At 41.5% G+C, this 22,268-nt stretch overlaps 1 protein-coding gene across 6 annotated transcripts in view; it reads left to right on the top strand.

Moving 5' to 3' along the window:
• FAT3 (FAT atypical cadherin 3) overlaps positions 1–22,268 on the top strand; it is a 682,631-nt gene that overhangs the window by 136,614 nt on the left and 523,749 nt on the right. For all 6 annotated transcript variants that reach the window (XM_051850335.2, XM_051850349.2, XM_051850359.2 and 3 more), the window contains exon 2: positions 2,182–5,490. In XM_051850335.2, coding sequence (XP_051706295.2) covers positions 2,199–5,490 — 3,292 coding nt within the window. In that variant the 5' untranslated portion in view covers positions 2,182–2,198. The remainder of the gene's footprint in view (positions 1–2,181; positions 5,491–22,268) is intronic.

Consider the following 22,268-nt stretch of genomic DNA (forward strand, 5'->3'; position numbering starts at 1 on the left):
GCTCCATTCTACAGTGAGGAAGATGAGGTCTGATGTTTTCTCTACTGTATGGCTATAGTAATACAGGCTTTGATAAACTTGGATATGAAACAGTTGTATAAACAAAAGCGATTTATGCTATTTTAAGATATTGAATTTCTATAGGATATTTTTTAAGCTTGCATTCAGTAATTGGACTTAATTTAAAATCAGAAAGGAGATAAACAGGGAGAGGTACTGGATGGGTTTTATGCTTTTTAATTAACAATAATACATAATAATTAGCTCAATAGAATTAAAATATGACAGGTGCCTCTAGGAACCTTAGTTATTTCCTTGTTTACAAATAATTTAAAGAGAACAGTAGTGGGGTGGGGGAAAATATGGATATAAGAGTTAGAATGCTCAGGGTGTAAGATCCTGTTTTGCTGCTTACCAACTGGGGGATACAGCTTGAGCCAGTATGCCACCCATGTAGATTAACTCCTCTAGACCTCATTTTTCTAATATACAGTTGGGAAAAATAATATATATATTAGGTTTGTTTTGAAGATTAAATATAACTAAGTAGAAAACTAGTTAATGCATTGCCTAAGTTCTTGGGTGACTGCAAAATGATAACATTTGGCAATGTGCCTCAGCTCCTCGGATGCTGTAGAAGTGGAAGAGAAGGAGACTGTCGGGGGCTGTAGAGTATGGCTTGTTTTAAGAATTCATATTTAGGGATTTCCAAAATCTGAGCCATCAGGATGTATATAAATTTAACTGTACCTTGATAAATAGCCTCTTCCCTGAGTTCCGCCCCATTTAAAATACTTGATAGATTTTTACTGGTGACAATAGGAAAGTGTTTTTAATCTTTTAATATGCGTGATCATAAAACTGGCGAGTGATGAAATTTCATAGTCACTCATGAACATAAATGCAAGTGCCTCTTATAATCCCTTAAATTTTTCTTGAAAGAAATCTCTTCTCTCCTTTAGGATGAGGTGTGCAGTCCAGCAATGGATGTAGATTAGGTCATGCCGCTCCTTAGGGACTGTCCCCTCTCTGGTGTCTGTGATACTTTGCTCATTCTCATGTCATTGGATGATGTTTGTATATTAACTAAAGTAAGTAGGATAAAAGATGGTAATATTTTAAGTATTTCTCTAAGAGATTATAGTTATATAAGGAAGTATATAACCATTGATGAACATTGTTCATGGGAAACAAATTAGCAAATGCAAATATACCCCAAATCTCACAATACAGTTAATCTACTTTAAACATAAAGGTGAAATTATACTTACAGATGTTTAAATAATAATACCATACCCCATATGCTGTTTGGTGATCTTTGGTTTTGTTTAGCATTACATCTCTTTTTTTAAAGATGTATTTATTTATTTATTTGAAAGAGTTACAGAGAGATAGAGAGAAAGATACACACACACACACACACACACACACAGGGGTGGATCTTCCATTAACTGGTTTACTCCCCCAATGGCTGCAACAGTGAGGGTTGGTCAGGCTGAAGCAAGGAGCTTCATCTGGCCAAACTCTTGGACCATCTTCCAGTGCTTTTCCCAGGCCATTAACAGGGAGCTAGATTGGAGGTGGAGTGGCTGGACATGAACCAGCACCCATAGGGGATGCTGGTCATGCAGGTGGCAGTTTCACCCACTACAACACAATACTGGCCCCAGTAATACATCTTACTGCATCTGAAAATACATATATTTTTATAATTTCCATTGACTGCATAATATTGTATAAATGTATGATGAATTGTTTGATTCTCTGTTGATAGACATTTAGTATGTTTTCTGTTTTTTTTTTAAGTATGCTGTAATGAACACTTGCCTAAATATCTTTATAATAATTAACTTGTAGAGAATTCTAAGTCAAAGGTAAATGCACTAAAGGTCTCTAAGACCTGTTTCTAAATTGACCTTCAGAATGTAAGAAGCCTCACATCAACAGTGTAAAAGTGTCATTTGAAAACATTCGAACAAGATAAGATTAAACCCTCATGATTGTGAATTCTATATTATCTAGTAGTGGTAAGGTTTCTCATTTTTTCCCAGTATTGATGTTTTATTAAAAAGATTTTATATGAAGTTTTCAAGAAGCTCAGCTTCATGACAGTTATTTCTTATTCCATCTGCCCCTCTCTTCCAGGCTAATTTATCTTTTTTCTCTTTTCTTCCCCTCCAGGATGGAAGTATGATGTGATGGATATAATTATGGGACACTGTGTGGGTACACGGCCTCCTCCTCCTTGCCTCATCCTCCTGCTCCTCAAGCTTTTGGCCACTGTCTCCCAGGGGCTGCCAGGGACTGGAGCCCTGGGCTTCCACTTCACCCATTCCATTTACAATGCTACAGTGTATGAGAACTCCGCAGCAAGGACCTACGTGAACAGCCAGAGTAGAATGGGCATCACCCTCATAGATCTGTCCTGGGATATCAAATACAGAATAGTGTCTGGAGATGAGGAAGGCTTTTTCAAAGCAGAGGAAGTCGTCATTGCAGATTTCTGTTTTCTCAGAATAAGAACTAAAGGTGGCAATTCTGCCATACTGAATAGGGAAATTCAGGACAATTATTTATTGATAGTAAAAGGTTCTGTCAGAGGAGAGGATTTGGAAGCATGGACCAAAGTGAATATACAGGTCTTAGATATGAATGATCTGAGACCTCTGTTTTCACCCACAACATACTCTGTTACCATAGCAGAGAGCACACCTCTAAGGACTAGCGTTGCTCAAGTGACAGCAACAGATGCAGATATTGGGTCCAATGGGGAATTCTACTACTACTTTAAAAACAAAGTTGATCTCTTCTCAGTTCACCCCACAAGTGGTGTCATCTCTTTAAGTGGACGATTAAATTATGATGAAAAGAATAGGTATGATCTGGAAATTTTGGCTGTGGACCGGGGAATGAAACTCTACGGAAACAATGGAGTGAGCAGTACTGCTAAGCTTTATGTTCACATTGAACGCATAAATGAACATGCTCCAACCATCCATGTGGTCACTCACATACCTTTCTCATTGGACAAAGAACCGACATATGCAGTGGTAACTGTCGATGACCTAGATGAGGGAGCCAATGGAGAGATTGAGTCTGTCTCTATTGTGGCTGGCGACCCTTTAGACCAGTTCTTCCTGGCTAAGGAAGGAAAGTGGATGAATGAGTACAAGATTAAGGAGAGGAAGCAGGTTGACTGGGAGAGCTTTTTCTATGGCTACAATCTCACTCTTCAAGCAAAAGACAAAGGGTCACCTCAGAAGTTTTCAGCATTAAAGATGGTCCATATTGCCAACCCCAGAAGAGACACTGTCCCAGTTAAGTTTGAAAAAGAAGAATATGATGTGAGCATAAGCGAGTTTTCCCCTCCTGGTGTCATGGTTGCTATAGTAAAATTAATTCCTGAGCCTCCAGATGTGGAATACAAATTATCTCCTGGTGAGGATGCAGAGTACTTCAAAATTAATCCTCGATCAGGGCTGATTGTCACAGCTCAGCCACTGAATACCGTTAAGAAGGAAGTTTATAAATTGGAGGTGAAGAACAAGGAAGGAGATTTAAAAGCACAGGTAACCATTGGCATAGAAGATGCAAATGACCACACCCCAGAGTTTCAGCAGCCATTGTACGATGCTTTTGTAAATGAAAGTGTTCCTGTGGGAACCAGCGTTCTGATGGTTTCAGCTTACGATAAAGATAAAGGAGAAAATGGGTATATCACCTATAGTATTGCCAGCTTGAATTTGTTACCATTTGCCATTAACCAGTTTACAGGTGTTATTAGCACAACTGAAGAACTGGATTTTGAATCCTCTCCAGAAACTTACAGATTCATTGTTAGAGCTTCTGACTGGGGTTCACCGTACCGCCATGAAAGTGAGGTAAATGTGACTATTCGAATAGGTAATGTTAATGACAACAGCCCCCTCTTTGAGAAAGTGGCTTGCCAGGGAGTTATTTCATATGACTTTCCAGTTGGTGGTCACATCACAGCTGTCTCAGCAATCGATATTGATGAACTTGAACTTGTAAAGTACAAAATCATTTCTGGCAATGACCTTGGTTTCTTTTACTTAAACCCAGACTCTGGTGTTTTGCAGCTTAAAAAATCACTTGTGAACTCCGGCATTAAAAATGGTAATTTTGCCCTGAGAATTACAGCAACTGATGGAGAGAATTTTGCAGACCCCATGGCTATTAACATTTCAATTCTCCATGGGAAAGTGTCTTCAAAGAGCTTCAGTTGCAGAGAAACTCGTGTGGCTCAAAAGCTGGCAGAGAAACTACTCATTAAGGCAAAAGCAAATGGGAAACTGAATCTGGAAGATGGATTTCTTGACTTTTATTCCATTAACAGGCAAGGACCACATTTTGACAAGTCTTTTCCTTCTGATGTGGCTGTGAAGGAGGATATGCCAGTTGGTGCTAACATTCTGAAGATTAAAGCCTATGATGCCGACTCTGGCTTCAATGGAAAGGTGCTATTTACAATCTCTGATGGAAATACAGATAGTTGCTTTAACATTGACATGGAGACAGGGCAACTTAAAGTCCTCATGCCCATGGATCGAGAGCACACAGACCTCTATCTCCTTAATATCACCATCTATGACTTAGGGAATCCACAGAAATCTTCATGGAGGTTGTTGACCATCAATGTGGAGGATGCTAATGACAATAACCCAGTTTTTCTTCAGGACAGTTACTCTGTGAATATTCTGGAAAGTTCAGGCATCGGTACTGAGATTATTCAAGTGGAAGCCAGAGACAAAGACTTGGGTTCTAACGGAGAAGTGACTTACTCAGTCTTGACGGATACACAGCAGTTTGCTATTAACAGCTCAACTGGAATCATTTATGTAGCTGACCAGTTGGACCGGGAATCCAAAGCCAACTATTCTTTAAAAATAGAAGCCAGAGACAAGGCAGAAAGTGGTCAGCAGCTGTTTTCAGTTGTTACTCTTAAGGTTTTCTTGGATGATGTCAATGATTGCTCCCCCACATTTATTCCCAGTAGCTATAGTGTGAAAGTTCTTGAAGATCTCCCTGTTGGCACTGTCATTGCTTGGTTGGAGACTCATGATCCAGATCTTGGATTGGGGGGTCAAGTACGCTATTCTTTGGTCAATGACTATAATGGGAGATTTGAAATAGATAAAGCAAGTGGTGCCATCCGCTTGAGCAAAGAGCTAGACTATGAAAAACAGCAGTTCTATAACCTCACAGTTCGGGCCAAAGACAAAGGGCGGCCTGTCTCTCTGTCATCTGTTTCCTTTGTTGAAGTAGAAGTAGTGGATGTCAATGAAAATCTCCACACCCCCTATTTCCCGGACTTTGCTGTCGTTGGATCTGTAAAAGAAAACTCCCGCATTGGAACAAGTGTGCTGCAGGTGACTGCTCAAGACGAAGACTCTGGGAGGGATGGAGAGATCCAGTACTCCATCAGGGATGGCAGCGGGCTTGGAAGGTTCAATATAGATGATGAAAGTGGTAAGTTTAATATTTTATGCTGCAGATGTTACCTCTCTTAAATCATCAAAATTGCAAAAGGGATATGGTGATTATAAAATAAAGTGATAAATGATACTGCATTTGGTATAGAGATGGCTCAAGTTAAAGCTTTTTCTTAGAATGTGTTGGCTTGTAAGATCTGTTCATACAATAAGACCCATGCTCTCCAGTGGGCATTTCACTTTAGTTTTGTTTTTTTTTTTTTTCTTGCTCAGCTATACTGCTACCAGGTTGTCTCTTGATAAGCATAAGTAATTGTAATTTCTGATGATTGTACTTCTGACCCTTACAAAATGAAGGGCTCTGATAAAGTAAATTAGATTTGAATTGGCTTTAAATTAGAGGTGTGAAATGGATTTTCAAATGGATCTTATAGAATAGAAAGCTTTTCCTTTACATTAGGGCTCTGCTGAAGAGGTATTGAATTAGTTTCTTGGGCTTTCATGGTTCATAGATACATCTGACTCATGAATGATGGGTATTTGCGCTGTATATGTGCCACTAATGTACAGATATGTGTTTTCAGAAATGTTATTTTAGTAGGATAGAGGAGACTTGAGAATTTTATTTAGTTGATTATAATATTGTATTTGTAAGAATTGTTTTATAGAACACTTTAAAATATGGAGAAAATTGTCCAAATATTCATTTTTCTCTTATTTATGCTCCATCACAGACACAGACATAAATTTTTTTTGAATTCTCATTGTCATTATTTCTCTTTAAATGTGCTTGTGTCTGAATATATGCAGGTGTGTGTGCACATGGGTCTGGACACATGCGTGTGTGTGTTCCTATAATAGCACAATGCATTGAGATTTCTAGTTTAATGATGTCATTAAATGGAAATCTCAAGAGAGGGGCTGTGTCTTCTCTATTGTTTGTGTAGGTGATGTTAGAACTTTCAGGGCATATTTATTAGATAAATTTCTAAAAATTCATAGAATGTTTATTTTTTACCATTTACACATTTTAAATGTTTCATAAAATATTTAAAAGTCTTAACAATTCAATCAATTCTTTGTGGTTTGAATATGTAGCATCTTTTTTAAATTAAGTGTACAAATTTAATGTGTGTCATATATACAGATTCAGCTTTTCTTTAGTCAGCTTAGCTTGCTATAACCAAAGCGAAAGACTGGGTGGCTTAAATAGCAGACATGTGTTGATTATAGTTCTGGAGCCTGCAGTGCTGTTGTCTGAGCTCAGATGGCAGTGTGGTTATGGTGAAGGTCTTATACAGGGCTTGCCGAGTGACCACATTTTATTGTGTCCTCACATGGTGGCTTTGGTCTCTCCTCTTATGAGAGGAGGGTTCACCTTCAAGACTTTATCTATATGTAATCACTTCCAAGTACCAGCACACTGGAGGTTAGGGTTTCAACACATGAGTTTTGGAAGGACACAAACCTTCGGTCCATGCCAGGCCCCGTGATGACGGTGATTAGAACAGGTAGCAGGAAGTTGTCATTTTAGAGGTACTGTTCATCAGTAACATTAGAAAAAAATGTTTGAAAAGCTGTATTGAATATTGACTAGGAAAATAAGACTGGGGCCGTTGTTGTGGTGTAGTATGCTAAGCCAGTGCCTCCAGTGCTGGGATCCTATTTGGGTGCCAGTTCCGGACCCAGCTGCTCCACTTCCAATCTAGCTCACTGCTAATGCACCTGGAAGGGCAGCAAGCATGGACCAAGTGCTTGGACCCCTGCAGCCACGTGAGAGACCAGCAGGACACTCCAGGCTCTTTCTTGATTTTGGCCTGACACAACCCCTGCCATTGTGGCCATCTGGGGAGTGAACCAGCAGATGGATGATCTGTTTTTCTCCCTCTCTCTTTCTATAACTCTGCCTTTCAAATAAAAAAACCTTAAAATCAAAACTGTGCCGGCGCCGCGGCTCACTAGGCTAATCCTCCGCCTTGCGGCGCCGGCACACCGGGTTCTAGTCCCGGTCGGGGCGCCGGATTCTGTCCCGGTTGCCAGCTCTCTGCTGTGGCCAGGGAGTGCAGTGGAGGATGGCCCAAGTGCTTGGGCCCTGCACCCCATGGGAGACCAGGATAAGTACCTGGTTCCTGCCATCGGATCAGCGTGGTGTGCCGGCCGCAGCGCGCCAGGCGCGGTGGCCACTGGAGGGTGAACCAACGGCAAAGGAAGACCTTTCTCTCTGTCTCTCTCTCTCACTGTCCACTCTGCCTGTCAAAACAAAAACAAACAAACAAAAAAAAACCTGAAGGCACCAACTCAAATTTAAGCTGCAATATTTTATCCATTGGCTCTAATTATAGGTAGGGTAAATTTCAAAATTGGTTTCCAAAACCATAATGAAAGAAAATGTCAACATCAGGAAAACTCAGTCCTGAGTTAGGCACATACTGTATTTTATTGTTACTTCATAATTTGGTTGGAATGTATTGTACCTTTGAAGTACAAAATGAGAAAGGGAGAGTTAACCTTTAATGAGTGCCTACTCCATGCTGCTACCTCGAATAAAAAGACCTCATCAAGTACTTACAATATGCAAGACACTGTACAAAGGGTTTTATAATCAGGTATTATTTAAATGTCCCAACAGCCACATGGGGAAGGACTAATAATTATGAGCTCATATGAACTCATATATAACATAATTATGAACTCATAATATGAACCTCATAACCGAGGTTTACAGAAGATGGGAAACTTGGAGCCAGCTTTCAAACTTAGTCCTGAGGACCTACAGTACACTGTGCTATCCCTCCTTTAAAGATAAGTAATGGATTTCCTTGCATAATTACAAGTACACTTAAATTTGATCTAAAATCTCAGGGTGATAAAGTGTTAAACAGATTTCAAAGTTCTTAGAATCATGGACCCATTGACTGATGACAGTGACCACTGATCATCCTTTCATTTTTTTAAAAAATTTATTTATTTATTTTTAAAGATTTCATTTATTTATTTGAGAGGTAGAGTTACAGACAGTGAGAGGGAGAGAGAAGAAAAGGTCTTCCTTCTGTTGGTTCACTCCCCAGATGGCCACAGCAGCTTTAGCTGCGGCGACCTGAAGCCAGGAGCCAGGTGCTTCTCTGTCTCCCATGCGAGTGCAGGGGTCCAAGCACTTGGACCATCTTGTACTACTTTTCCAGGCCATAGCGGAGAGCAGGATTGGAAGAGGAGCAGCCAGGACTAGAACCAGTACCCATATGGGATGCCGGCCCTGCAGGTGGCAGCTTTACCTGCTATGCCACAGTGCTGGCCCCATACTGATCATTCTTTCTATTTTCTTTGTAGTCCCATTGTTTATGTGATGCTCCAGCTAGGGAACTTAGCTTGGCAACTCGATTAGATGTGGGTAGATAGGTCAGTAGGAAAAGGTTGTGCTGAATCATTAACCACCATTATCTGAGTGACTGCACCAAGCCACATTGAGTTATTTTTGTTGAGAAGTTGAATCTTGGTCTTGCACCTGGATAAAGTGAGAAACAGGAGCAGTTCAGTGAGAGTGGCCTAGATTTTGCCCCATGTGCCATGTTATTTGTTTTTACCTTGGGTGTTATTTTAGAAACAGTATGTATAGTTTCATGTGATGATAAAACTGCTCCCAGAATTCTTGACTCCAAGAATTTGATATCCTTTGTCTCTGTTGAAACAACTCATTGCCCTACATTTGTTCTACTACATTCTGAATTACAGAAAATACATTTTGTCACTGATGATAATAATGACACTTAGTTTTGACATTCCTTGCTGCCTTACAAAGCTCTTTCCTTATAAACCTTAACTCCCTTGGGTGAAAAAGTGGCTCAGTGAATCGTGTAAGGTCACATTTACATTAGAGGATGTAAACAGGACCAGAACCCACATTTCCTCAGTGGTAACCCATTGCTCTTCCATTTGCTTTCAGTGCATATGTTTCTGATTTACCTCCCCAGAGGATGTTTTAATTTTTAAAACTACAGTTACATTTCCCTTGCCTCATTATATTTTCAGCTTCCTTCACGTAGAAAAGAAAACAAGGTTTTTTCCTCTACTGTAGGGAGAGGAAAAGGCTTGAACTTCTTGATGTTTTTGATATAGTTTAGGATTTCCTTATAATAATGTTCTTAATTGGGCAGGTGTTAAGTATAGTTTGGGACACCCCCATTATGTATCAGATTGCCTGGATTTGATTCCCACCTCTTCTCTTTTTTTTATTTTATTTTTTTTATTTTTTTGACAGGCAGAGTGGAGAGAGACAGAGAGAAAGGTCTTCCTTTGCCGTTGGTTCACCCTCCAATGGCCGCCGTGGCTGACACGCTGCGGCCGGCGCACCGCGCTGATCTGATGGCAGGAGCCAAGTACTTATCCTGGTCTCCCATGGGGTGCAGGGCCCAGTTTATTAATGTATTCCCTGAGAGACAGCAGGTGATGATTCAAGTATTTGGGTCTCTGCTACCCATGTGAAAGGCATGGATTGGGTTCCTGTATCCTGAGCGTTTGGGGGGTGAACCAGCAGGTGGAAGTGTATATGAGCTCGTCTGTCTCCCTCTCTAAAATTAAATAATTTAAAAATGATAACCATCTTTCTTCCTTCTCCCTTCCTAACTACTACTTGAAGATTTTAGCCTTCAAGCTCAAGAAGCTAAAAAGGAATGATTGTCTAGACTTGTGCCACAGTGACGCTAGGGTTGAAGAGAAGTTTGGAAATTGCATGTTCAACAAGAGAATTGTCCTCTTGGTACTGCTGGGTTCACACTACTGTTGAATGATCATCAATTGTTTGCCTCCCACTGTTAAATATCATGGTTTACGCTGCTGGCAGAATGATGGCCAGTTAGCCCTGCAGACTCTGTCACCTTCACTTGATCTGTGGGCAGAAAGTAGATTTTTATTTTCAAAACCTTTTGGTTAGCAGCCATAGGTTACTCAATGACTTGTATTGAGTAGCAGTCCTCAAACTTATAGTGCTCAGCAATCACCCCCAGAGTTTGTTAACACTGATGCCAAGGCTACATTCCCACAGAATTCTGATTCACTAGGTCTGAGTGGGAGCCCAGGGACATTCACGTAAGCACTCCTGTGCTTAGTGGCTTAGAAATACTAAAAAAAAAAAAAAAAAAAAAAAAAAAAAATACTACGCTGCATTCCCAAACCAGATTGTATCTTTTCTTTAAAGTCTCAGGAGTTGAGTTCTTGCCTTAGATAAATTTCTTTTCTAGTCAAATTTTACAATCCAAATAAATCTTTTGTTACTCCCTAGTGGTTACGTTTTCTGAATGCCTTTTCTATAGATCAAAAATCTTTTTCTGTGCTTCAGTAATTGCAAGTGCTCCTGTTTTGTGCAGGTGTACATGTTGGGATTAGTTAATGCTTTTAGAACTTCATGCTCTTGACTTTTTTGGAGCTCAGTGAACAAAACCACACATTTGACATACTTTAGCTTGCACAAGCATTTAATAAATGTTTAATAATGATCATGGTAAATGGATTAACAGGGCACCTACTGTAGATTTGATTGCAATTTAAATCACTAGTCTGGAAGATACCATCTAATAATTTTTTCTTCACAAAGAATGCATTCTTTTACTCTGACAAAACAGGGATTCATATTTGTGACTACTCAGAGGTTTTAGAAAGCACATTGTGTATTTCAAACTGCAGTTTTCTACTAGATGCTTTTGTAAGCTCCAGACTTGAGCCATGATCTCACTATTTTATTTACCTGAGGTTTGTTATAAAGAAATATTTAATTGAGATGAAGAGTTTCTAGTTTAGAATGTTAATAATCATGGATAATTGGGGAAGATACTGTGCCATCCCTTATTAATTGTTATTTCTTCCATTTATCAACTTGGATGCCAGGCACTGTGATAGGTGATTTCTAGATACTGTTAGTAGAGTAGTCCATGGAGGAAGAGTTAACTGAGGCTTGCCCAATCAGGGTGATGTATCCGGTAGCTATCAGGGATGTGGTTTGAACTCCACTGAATTGGACCCTGAATCTTATATTACTTCCACTTTTTTATTCTAGCATGCCTTTACTACCTTGTTAATATGGATTAGTCAGATTGTTCTTTATTATTGCTCCATAAAAAAATTCACAAAATTTTAATGGCTAATGGAAACATTTTTTCCTTGCTTAGGAGTCTGGGAGAACAGGTGAAGCAACATTGTTGCAGGTAGTTGGTTGACTTGTGATCTAGCCCACACCTGGTCCCATGCTGGGGTGTGGTGTTCCTAATGTGGAGGGCAGGAGATAGTGAAGACTTGCAGGGGCTCTAAAAGTCTCTGCCTGCAGGGCCCATATACCCTTAGAGCAGGTCTCAGGGCTAAGCTCAACATCAATGTGGAACACAAGAGCACTCTCTTTGCTATGGTCTGTTGATGACTCCATCCCCCGCAATTCTTATGTTGGAACCGGTACCCACTGTAGTAATATTCAGATGTGGGACTTTGGAAAGTAAGTCATGAGGGTCCCACCTTTCTGAATGGGATTGTTGCCCTTAGGAAAGAGGCTTTGGTGAACTCCCTTGTCCTTGTCCTGCCTGTATGGTGTTTTCTATGAGGAATGGGCTCTCACTAGACAGTCTGCTGGCATGTTGGTCTTAGGCTTCCCAACCGCCAATTGTGAACAAGAAAGTTCTGTTGTTTATAGATTACTCAGTATAAGGTATTTTATTATAGTTCTAAAATAGAGATCATCTTTTAAGAAGGGAAGGGGAGATGAATAATTACTGAATAACAGGATGGTCAGACATGGTGTATGACAACCTTCACTGTTATCTTCATTATCTGACCTTAACTGATCACTTCACATATGTGAAGCACTAAGCCCAGGCACTATAACACAGAGCGTCAGGTGTAAGACATGGGGTACTCCATAGTGGGACGTTTGTCAGTCTGTCAGAGACTGACAGAGAGGTCAGAATGCAGCTGTGGCAGTCACAGCAGTGGTTATCATTGAGTACTGTTCATGTGCCAGGCGCTATGCAAAATGTTCTTTACAGATGGTGTCACTCCATCATTCCAGGACATGGAGATAGTTATTTCTTTACTTTCATGCATGTGCTTTTATCTTAGGAGGAGCTTGCATGCACAGTGCAGATGCATGTACATGGATCTTTCTTTGTATTGCTCCAGCAAGCATTTCTCCAGTTTCTCTGAGCAGACAGTGGTTTCTTTATTCCAGGTGTTTTGATAGGAGACCTAATGTACACTCAGATTCAATGAGACACCCCAAAGAGATGTCTCAGGCATGTTAACTACTATAAAATGAATGCCTACTTTTTATAAACAGATTATTCCAACCACAAATAAATATAACTTTGTAATCATGTTCGATGTTGACTAGTTCTCTCCCTGTTGCCTCTCCAGATCCCCTCAATGTCCTTTCTGCTCTGTGACCAAGAGGCTGACATCCTTGGTTAGTGGGCTTTTTCGCTTTCTGACATCTGTTGATTCTGCCAGTGAGAACTCGGGGAGAAGACTTGGATCAGGGTGGTTACCCCACTTGCTCTCCCCACATTGGTTACTGTGGATTGGCTGCCTCCCTTGACTGCAGGTAATGTTCCTGCTGTGGCCAACCCTGGGGTACTGCATCACTGTTTGTCTAATTTTACTTTGCCTAAACTCTGCCACACCTTGGTTTGTTGGATAATCCTCAGTTACCCAGTTTGAATAAGCCCTTTGTTTTCTGCCAGGATCCTGACTGATAAAACATTTTTCTTACGTAGATATTTCTAAGACAGATTTTAAGTTGAAAAATATTTCTAAGACTGATGTTTTCCTGCAATTCCTATTCCTGATTCTGTAAAATGGTTCTGATGCATTGGCATGTTTTACTGGCACCCGGAAGAAACATTAGAGAAATAATCTTTCATTTTAAAAGGCAAGAAGGTGAAGCCAGAGTACTGTATCTCCCCATCAAATGTATGCTGTCCACATCTTTTCTGTCACTAAAGGACAACTTCTACTTTGCTTAAGACCCCATCCCACCAGACATAAGAAAAAGGGGGTCCAGCTGGATGGTAGGGAACAGAATCTTTCAAGCTCACAAACACTGTGATGCTGGATTTTGTTTGTCTGCAGGTAGAAGGATTCATTTTAGCTGGTGGCCAAAGAAGGAATGAAGACATAGAACTGATAGCATTGGTTTAGTTAGTGCTACTGAAGAGCTGTTGACCAGCTGCTGCCAGTGCCCAGACAAGTATTGCTTACCTGTAGTCACTGATCATCAGATGGTCAAGAGCAGGTGAGTGAAAGCCCAGACGGGACAAAGCTGTGCTATGAGGAAACAGGAGGTGCTCTTTGTCACTTCAGTAAACCTGGCCCCATCCCAGTCATACAAAGAGGTGGTCTCCACAGTAGCATGCCTCTTGCATACTGTAATGTAAACTTCCTTTCTCATATTCAGAAGCACCAGGGTCTTATTTATCCTGTGGACTGTTGTTAATCTTCCTAGCTTCTTTCTCTCCAACTTGCCTGGTAACTCCTCTTTGACATGTTGAGGAGGAAGACAGATGTTATTTGGCAGCTTTGGTGTAATTCATGACAAATCTGGACTAAATGGTGTTCGCTGTCCTCATTCTTTTTTGTGAGATATGTATTTTTTTTTACCCCCCACCCATCTAAATCAAAAGAAACTCATTGAATTTTGGCCCAGGCTTGCCCTTAAATTTTCCCCTTGGGGCCAGAGCAAGCGAAGGAAAGAAATGAAGTTATGATCAAGTGACAGCAGAAAGTTTTCTTGGCTCTAGACTTTTTGTCCGTAATTATTCAAGAGAGAAATAATGCTTCCCAGAGGAGCTGTAAACACTGTACAGCATTCTGATGAACATGGTAGTGGTCATGCAAGCCTGGTGGGAGAGAGGTTGAGAAGCTTCTGGAAAATAATGAACAGCATGTTTTCATTACTGTTTTCAGCAGGTGCCGCCTTCTTGGCCTTTCCTTAACTGTTGGCTGGAGACAATTTCGGTTTTCAGAGACGATTATTGGTTCAGATCTGTAATTACATCTGCATTGTGTATCCAGCTTGAGCTGCTATTGTCCCTGTGTAACTCGTGAATGATAAAAAATCACAGCCATAAAGAAGCCAAATAGGATGGCAAGTTAGGCATCTGGGAACTTGTGTGGTCTTTTCTAAGTAGTCCTCCTTTCATAATTAATAATAGATAATTTCAGTGGCTAACTGGCCTTTCAGGTCAGTGTCTTAATTTTACCTGTGCTAATTGATTCTCTATTGTTTATATTTCTTAATTAACAAAGAGTAAAATTTCAGAAGCAATGTAAGCAGAGGTTAGAAAAATTACCAAATGATTGTTTCATATATTAGTGGTCCTCCAGGAGGTAGGAGGAGAAATTTATTGCCCTCCATGACTTTGGATAGCTTGTATCTCATTTCAGTCTTCTAAAAATGGTTCTTTAGAGGTATTTTGTATGCGCATTGAAGGGTACTTTCATTTATCATTACTGTTGGAAGAATTATAGAGTTTGATAAATATTTATGTGATGCTACTACATTCACAATGTTTCATTGAAAAGAAAATGAAATGAAAATGAAAATGGGCTGTAGTCTGTATTTTTAGCTTGCCAGGTTTTATGAAAGCATGTTCTATCGGCAGATAGAATCTACAAAAAGTTGTGTGCAGGATTCAGTTCAATTTATATTAAATTCTGGGCAATGGTATACAAATTATTGACTATAATAGAACTCTTCAGATTTTCCCATTGGACATTGTAGAATTTAGTGGCTCCTCTGGGCCACTCTCTGTGATTAAATTCACAGATTTTCATTTGCATAGCATAGTTAATATTCTAGTTGCTTTTAAAAAAGCAATACAGTGTTGAGAATAATACTGAGTAAAATAACATGTCGAATGTAGGACGTCTTGAGCTAAAGAGTTTATAAAATTTGAGATAAATTTGAGATCTATACACATACAAGCACATTAAAAGATACTGTGGGAAAAAATGAACTTTATGGTCTACCTCAAAATCGATATGATAGAGTTTAAACCATTTTCATGTTTTTTCCTCCACTTCCTTCTTTAAAAATCTGCCTCCTCCCTCCCGCCTGGCATTGCTGCTTTTTTCTAGTCCTTTGCCTCGTCCTTCCTCATTCCCATCTTTCCTGCATCTGATCTCTGAGGGTGAAGGGCTTTACATGGAAGAGGCTGTATAGAAGATTAAGTTAAGGACTGGCAGACAGAAAAGCATGCAATTGCAAACCATGTTGATATGTAAGTGACATAACACAAATGAGTGTCTTCTGCTAGCCATTCATCATCTTTATTGTGGGCTCCACATTGCCTTTTGGCATTGTGAGACGATTTTTACAAATTCCAGTTGGAGACAAGACAGTATGAAAGATAGCCAGAGCATTAAAGTCAGTTGATGACATACAGGCAAGGCTTAATTATCAAAAAAATGGCTAATCCCAGAGATGAATCCCAGTTTTGTGGAGCTTGGTGCTCAAACGATCCTAGGTAACTGCTTTGAGCAAAAGAATAGGAAGTGACAATAACAAAATTGTGTCTTGGTTGAGAAGTAGGGAAAATCACAGTAACATTAACTTAAAAGTCAACAAATCAGATTTCACGTAACTCAGAAAAAACTGCTTGTATTGATGAAATATCTGACACAACCCTCAAATGCGTATTTTCCTGAAGCTTTTGGTTTGACTGACTGCTTGTAGGCTAACAATTCTGTAATCACGGCTGTGCAAAGATGTTGAAGTATTTCTTCAGGGGGAGTTGGTTGAAATTTGTATTATTGAGAGTCCCTGCATGTTTCTCCAGAGTCACAACTTGGTGTTGTAATGCTGTGTTAATTTTCAGCATTGATGTCAAGTCTAGGAAAGAAAAAATACACCTCTATCAAGTTTCTAATATGAGCTGTTGCCCAGATTTTTCTCAATAATTTTGCCACAGATTTGTGCTCCATCAACAATGAAAAAACTTCCAGTAATGTCTACTTCACTGAATCTGATCAATTACAGACAGACATTGTAGAGTGTTTTTAATTTGTATGCTGCATTATCTGGGAGAGATCTTCCATTAAGACTCTGTAAGTGACAACCAAATCTTTGAGTTTTAAATTTTCACGTCCAGTGATCGAGGGATTTTTCACAGATCAGCTTCTGGCCCTGTCTTTGGTGCCTTGTTTCTCCCCCATCCTTGCCACAGTGCAGGTGCAGCCACAACAGGATGTCGTCACATAAATGATACAAGTCCTGGTCATTCTGTGCTATGATGCTAGGATTCTTGGTGCAATGAGGAGTAGGAGTATTTTTGGAAGCTATTCCTATACTGGGAGGGCTAACAGTTTGGATGGAGAATTGATGATGATTCACATAAATGCTAGCACTAAATGCAAACTAAATGTATCCTCAATTCATTTATCCCTTAGACAAATCCCCAAATTGCCTGTAGTCACTCTGTCTGGGTGATGTGGACTGTGAAGGTGGAGGGGAAAACCAGAGAAGTTTTGAATCATTGTCATTAAGATACAGCACTTTTAAAACAGTTACCCAAATCAGAGGTGTGACCCAGTGAACCATTGCCAGGATTCTGCTTGGAACTTGAAAGCCTCTACTTTGATAATTTTGTGTTAAAAATGCATCTGTGCAGCTGTGTTCGTAAGTAAACTTTTTTTTTTTTTTTTATTTTTTTTTTTTTTTTGACAGGCAGAGTGGACAGTGAGAGAGAGAGACAGAGAGAAAGGTCTTCCTTTGCCGTTGGTTCACCCTCCAATGGCCGCCGCAGCCGGCGCGCTGCGGCCGGCGCACCGCGCTGATCCGATGGCAGGAGCCAGGAGCCAGGTGCTTTTCCTGGTCTCCCATGGGGTGCAGGGCCCAAGCACCTGGGCCATCCTCCACTGCACTCCCTGGCCACAGCAGAGGGCTGGCCTGGAAGAGGGGCAACCGGGACAGAATCCGGCGCCCCGACCGGGACTAGAACCCGGTGTGCCGGCGCCACTAGGCGGAGGATTAGCCTAGTGAGCCGCGGCGCCGGCCCAATAAACTTTTTTTTTCTGAAAGAAGTCTTCAAGATAACAAGAGGGAGAGTGTCTGAAATAAGCCAGGCAACAAGTCTCGTCTTGATTTGAAGACTGGTACTAGTGACATCTAGACCAGGTCTCAGATCTTTGGCACGCTTGTGTGTGACTGAACCAACAGGCAAACAGTATGGAGGACCTAAGATCAAGGTTTCACCTGGCTCCTTAATGTCTGTCTCAAGGAGATACTCTGGGTATTCTATAGCCAAAGCAGCTCTTCAAGAGTAAGAAATCTGCAAATTCAAGAAGCACAGGGGCCAGTGCTGTGGCTCAATGGGTTAAAGCCCCAGGCTGCAGTGCTGGCATCCCTTATGGGCACCAGTTAGAGTCCCAGCTGCTCCTCTTCCCATCTAGCTCTCTGCTTTGGCCTGGGAAAGCAGTAGAAGATGGCCCAAGTGCTTGTACACCTGCAGCCAGGTGGGAGTCCCACAAGAAGCTCCTGGCTTTGGATCAGCTCAGCTCTGGCCGTTGTGGTCATTTGGGGCATGATCCTTTCTCTCTCTCTAGCTGTACTGCTTTCTGTAACTTTTTCTTTCAAATAATAAAATCTTTTTTTTAAGATTTATTTTATTTGAAAGAGTCAAACAGAGAAGGAGAGACAGAGAGGTCTTCCATTCGCTGGTTCACTCCCTGATTGGCCTCAGCGGCAGGGGCTGTGCCGATCTGAAGCCAGGAGCTTCCTCTAGGTCTTCTCATTTGGCTGCAGGGGCCCAAGTACCTGGGCCATTTTCCACTGCTTTCCCAGGCCATAGCACAGAGGTGGATCAGAAGTGGAACAGCCGGGTCTTGAACTGGGCCCATATGGGATGCCGGCATTGCAGGTGGTAGCTTTACCTGCTATGCCATAGTGCCGGCCCCAAATATTTAAACAAACAAACAAAAAAACAGATGCTTGGGCTCACTGCCTTTTTTGGAGGGCCACTGTCTTTTATAACGTCTGTTCGGGAATTCACTAGAGATAATATGCCAGTATCCTGGAAGCTAATGAAAAGGGCCTTTGAGAACTGTGTTAATATTTTTTTCAGAGTTCTTTTACTTAGATTATTAGTATTCTAAAAGTATAATGTGGCAATTTTTCCTGAATCCTAAGGATTTTAACTTAACTATTTTTTTGACAGAGTTAGAGAGAAAGGTCTTCCTTCCGTTGGTTCACCCCCCAAGTGGCTGCTGCGGCCAGCGCACTGTGCCTATCCAAAGCCAGGAGCCAGGTGCTTCCTCCTGGTCTCCCATGTGGGTGCAGGGCCCAAGCACTTGGGCCATCCTCCGTTGCCTTCCAGGGCCACAGCAGAGAGCTGGACTGGAAGAGGAACAACCGGGACAGAATCTGGTGCCCCAACTGGGACTAGAACCTGGAGTGCTGTCGCCACAGGCAGAGGATTAGCCAAGTGAGCTGCAGTGCCAGCCACTATATTTTTTTAATTCTTGGAAAGCCAGGAGCTCTGTTTGGTCTCCCATATATGTGGCCGGGGTCCAGATACTTGGCATCTTCTGCATTCCCAGGCATATTAGTAGGAAGCTGGATAGGCAGCAGAGCAGCTGGGACTTAGAGTTGGTGTTGTTAGAACTTACTATAAATAATAATTCAGTTATGTGCATGTTAGCACATCTTTTAATTGATGATTTCTGTTCCTATGGGCCACTGGGTTTTGTAGGACGATTCTGGTTTCATTGATGGGCACCCAGATAATACATTATGATCAGTAAAAACCAGCATTTCTTTGAAGTCAGATTTGGTAGGGAATTCTATATTTGGTGCATTTAGATATGAGGCCCTGAGATCCTGAATGGGGTTGCTGTGGAGATGGGAAGGAAGGCTAGTCTCTTTATTATGTGTTGTTGGCCTTCTGTTCTTGGATGCATCACACATCTCTCCCCACACCTGAGATGCATTTCCTTGTTGCATCGTGAGTTACCTCTAATGAAATATTTATACCTAACAAAGTATAAATAAATTATAACTAATAATGACATAACAGACTGAATGAGCTTTGAAATGAAAGCACAGTGAAAAAATATTAGAGAACCAGTTTCTAAAATACTGCTCTAGATGCCAGTATATCAGGTGTATTCTTTCTTGTATCCGACTGGCATTTATCATAATACAGCAATAAACAACCAGAAATGGAGTGAGTGAGAGTTCTGTTTGTGGTCACTAAATTTTTCTGTTTCACAGTTAGGATAATACAGCCATGAATGGATGTTAATGAGATGCAATATTCTATATTCCACAGGCATACACCATGACTGAAAAGTGAGTAATAATATTTTAGTTAATTTGGAATTTCATACTTGTTACGATTTACTCAAGAACCAGGATGTAAGCAAAAATTGCTATTGGGAGCCTTTTCAGTTGCCTTTAGGAAGAATTTGCACTAATCTACAGTATCTTGTGTGTTTACACAGATCCTGTGTATTTCTACTTTGCACAAAATTCTAATAACACAGACTTGAAGATAGATCAACCTACAATATTTTAGAAATGGAAAAGCAGAGATGTTGCCTCGGTTGGCAGGCTGACAACAGTGAGAAAGACCCTGCTAACCAGGCAGCAAGAGAAACAGATAGCTAACTCCATTTGTGTATTTACTACCTGGTAGATATTAAATAGTAGCTTATTTACTTTTCACAAAAAATTTTTAAAAAGTAGAAATTCCTATTATCTATGTCTTACAGATGAAAAAAAGAAGCTTGATTTTTAAATTTCTCGTTCGAGGTTCCATAGCTCATGCCAGAGCTGGGATTTGAATGAGGTGGGTGAGCAGCAGTGCCTGAGTGCTTAACCAGGTCGTTCAGACACTTCCTATAGAAATAGCCCTGAGCACCTCCTGCAGGGTTCAAGTCCAAAGGGAGCTCATCACTTCATTACCACACAGTGCAGTAGCCAATCATTGTGGGGAAGGGTCAGAATCATTGTCATGGCCCGGGTTCCCTGGAAAACGGGGTCTGCAGGAAAAGTCTCAGTACAGGATAATGTTTTATTAAGCGTACAATCCCAGGGGAGCACGAGTGAGGAAAAAGGCAAGTCGGGCTGCATAGAAGAGACACCAGATATAAATTGGTTGCAATTAAATTGGTCAGTGCTTCGTAACACTGAGGCTGCAGGTCTCCAAGGAGGCCTCGGAGAACCCCTGCTTCTTGAACCACGCAGCCTGGATGTGCGTGGCAGGACAAGCCGTTTCTTCGCTGGCTGTTTCCCATGTCTGGCCTCTTGCTGCTCCAACCTGCCACACAGGGCATTGACTCAACAGAACTCAGGGTTTGTGACTGGTGCACCTGGGTGTGTGGGGAAGCTGCTGCTTTTGTGGGTTCAGTGTTTCCCCATTACAATAGCCCTTTGTCAGTGAGTGCTGTCGGGGAGCTTCTGCCTCTGTCTCTGCAGCCCTGGAGGCTGATTGGGATTCTTGGAAGGAAGCAGGGGAACCAGTGCAAGTTCAGGCCCCTTCAGAGCAGACTGGGCCGAGCAGATCCTGGTGGTGTATGAACCGCGTCTGGGCTGGGAATTACATTTTGAGAGAGAAAAAAAAAAAAAAAAAAAAAAAACGGACATGCCTACAATTATCTGCCTGCCCTGGGTGATTACTCAACTACTTGGAAAACACAACACAAAATGACACATTTCCCAAAGTTTGGGCAGAATGCTTAGAACTACAAGGGAAAAACCACTTTGCATTCTGTTTAAGATGAGAGGTCTAGAAAGACACACACACACATACACACATGCGCACCTGTGCTTTCCTAAGATGATTTCACTTCCCAGATGCCTGCAATACCCTGCTCAGGCTGGGCTGAAACCAGAACCTGGGAACTCAATCCAGGTCTCCAGATGAGTGGCAGGAACCCAGCTAGTTGGGCCATTACCACTGCCTCTGCATTAGCAGGAAGCTAGAATCAGGAGCTGGATGTAACACCTGAACGAGCATCTTAACTTCTAGGCAAAATACCCACCCAACTTTGTATTCTTTGGCTGATGGGGGCATACCATCTTTTTGTAGTCCTCCTTTTTTTTTTCTTTTTTTCTATTGACAGGCAGAGTTAGACAGTGAGAGAGACAGAGAGAAAAGTCCTCCCCTTCTGTTGGTTCACCTTCCAAATGGCTGCTACGGCTGGTGCACTGTGCCGATCCGAAGCCAGGAGCCAGGTGCTTCCTCCTGGTCTCCCATGCAGGTGAAGGGCCCAAGCACTTGGGCCATCCTCCACTGCCTTCCTGGACCACAGCTGAGAGCTGGACTGGAAAAGGACCAACCTAGACGGGATCCGGCACCCCAACTGGGACCAGAACCCGGGGGTGCTAGCGCCACAGGCAGAGGATTAGCCTAGTGAGCGGCAGCGCTGGCCTGTATTCCTCCTTTCTTGCAATCATCTACAAACAGTGCTGTTTCCTCCAGTGTATGTTCATGAAATGGAATGGAATGGAAGTGGAAGAGGAGCTGGCTTGTGAGGATTTGAGAGAGCTTCATCTTCTGAGATTTCCTGTCATCTTTCCTAGTCACAATATTCCTCCTCCTCCTCCCTCTGCTTCTCTTCCACACTGTCACCACATTATCTAGCACGAGACAGCTTTCTGCTATGTATTCTGCAAGGTGTGGCACATGCTTAAGCTCGTTCATACCTCAGATTAACATTAAGGAGTAGGTGCTCCTATTACCCCAGATTTATGGACATAAGAATGTTTTTTAGAGAAGTCAAATAGTGTTTGCAAGTTCTCAAAGCTAGGTAGTGATAGAGCCATGATTTCAACTCGGCCTC

This window comes from Oryctolagus cuniculus, chromosome 1 (genome assembly GCF_964237555.1).
Source record: "Oryctolagus cuniculus chromosome 1, mOryCun1.1, whole genome shotgun sequence".
Classification (NCBI taxonomy): domain Eukaryota; kingdom Metazoa; phylum Chordata; class Mammalia; order Lagomorpha; family Leporidae; genus Oryctolagus; species Oryctolagus cuniculus.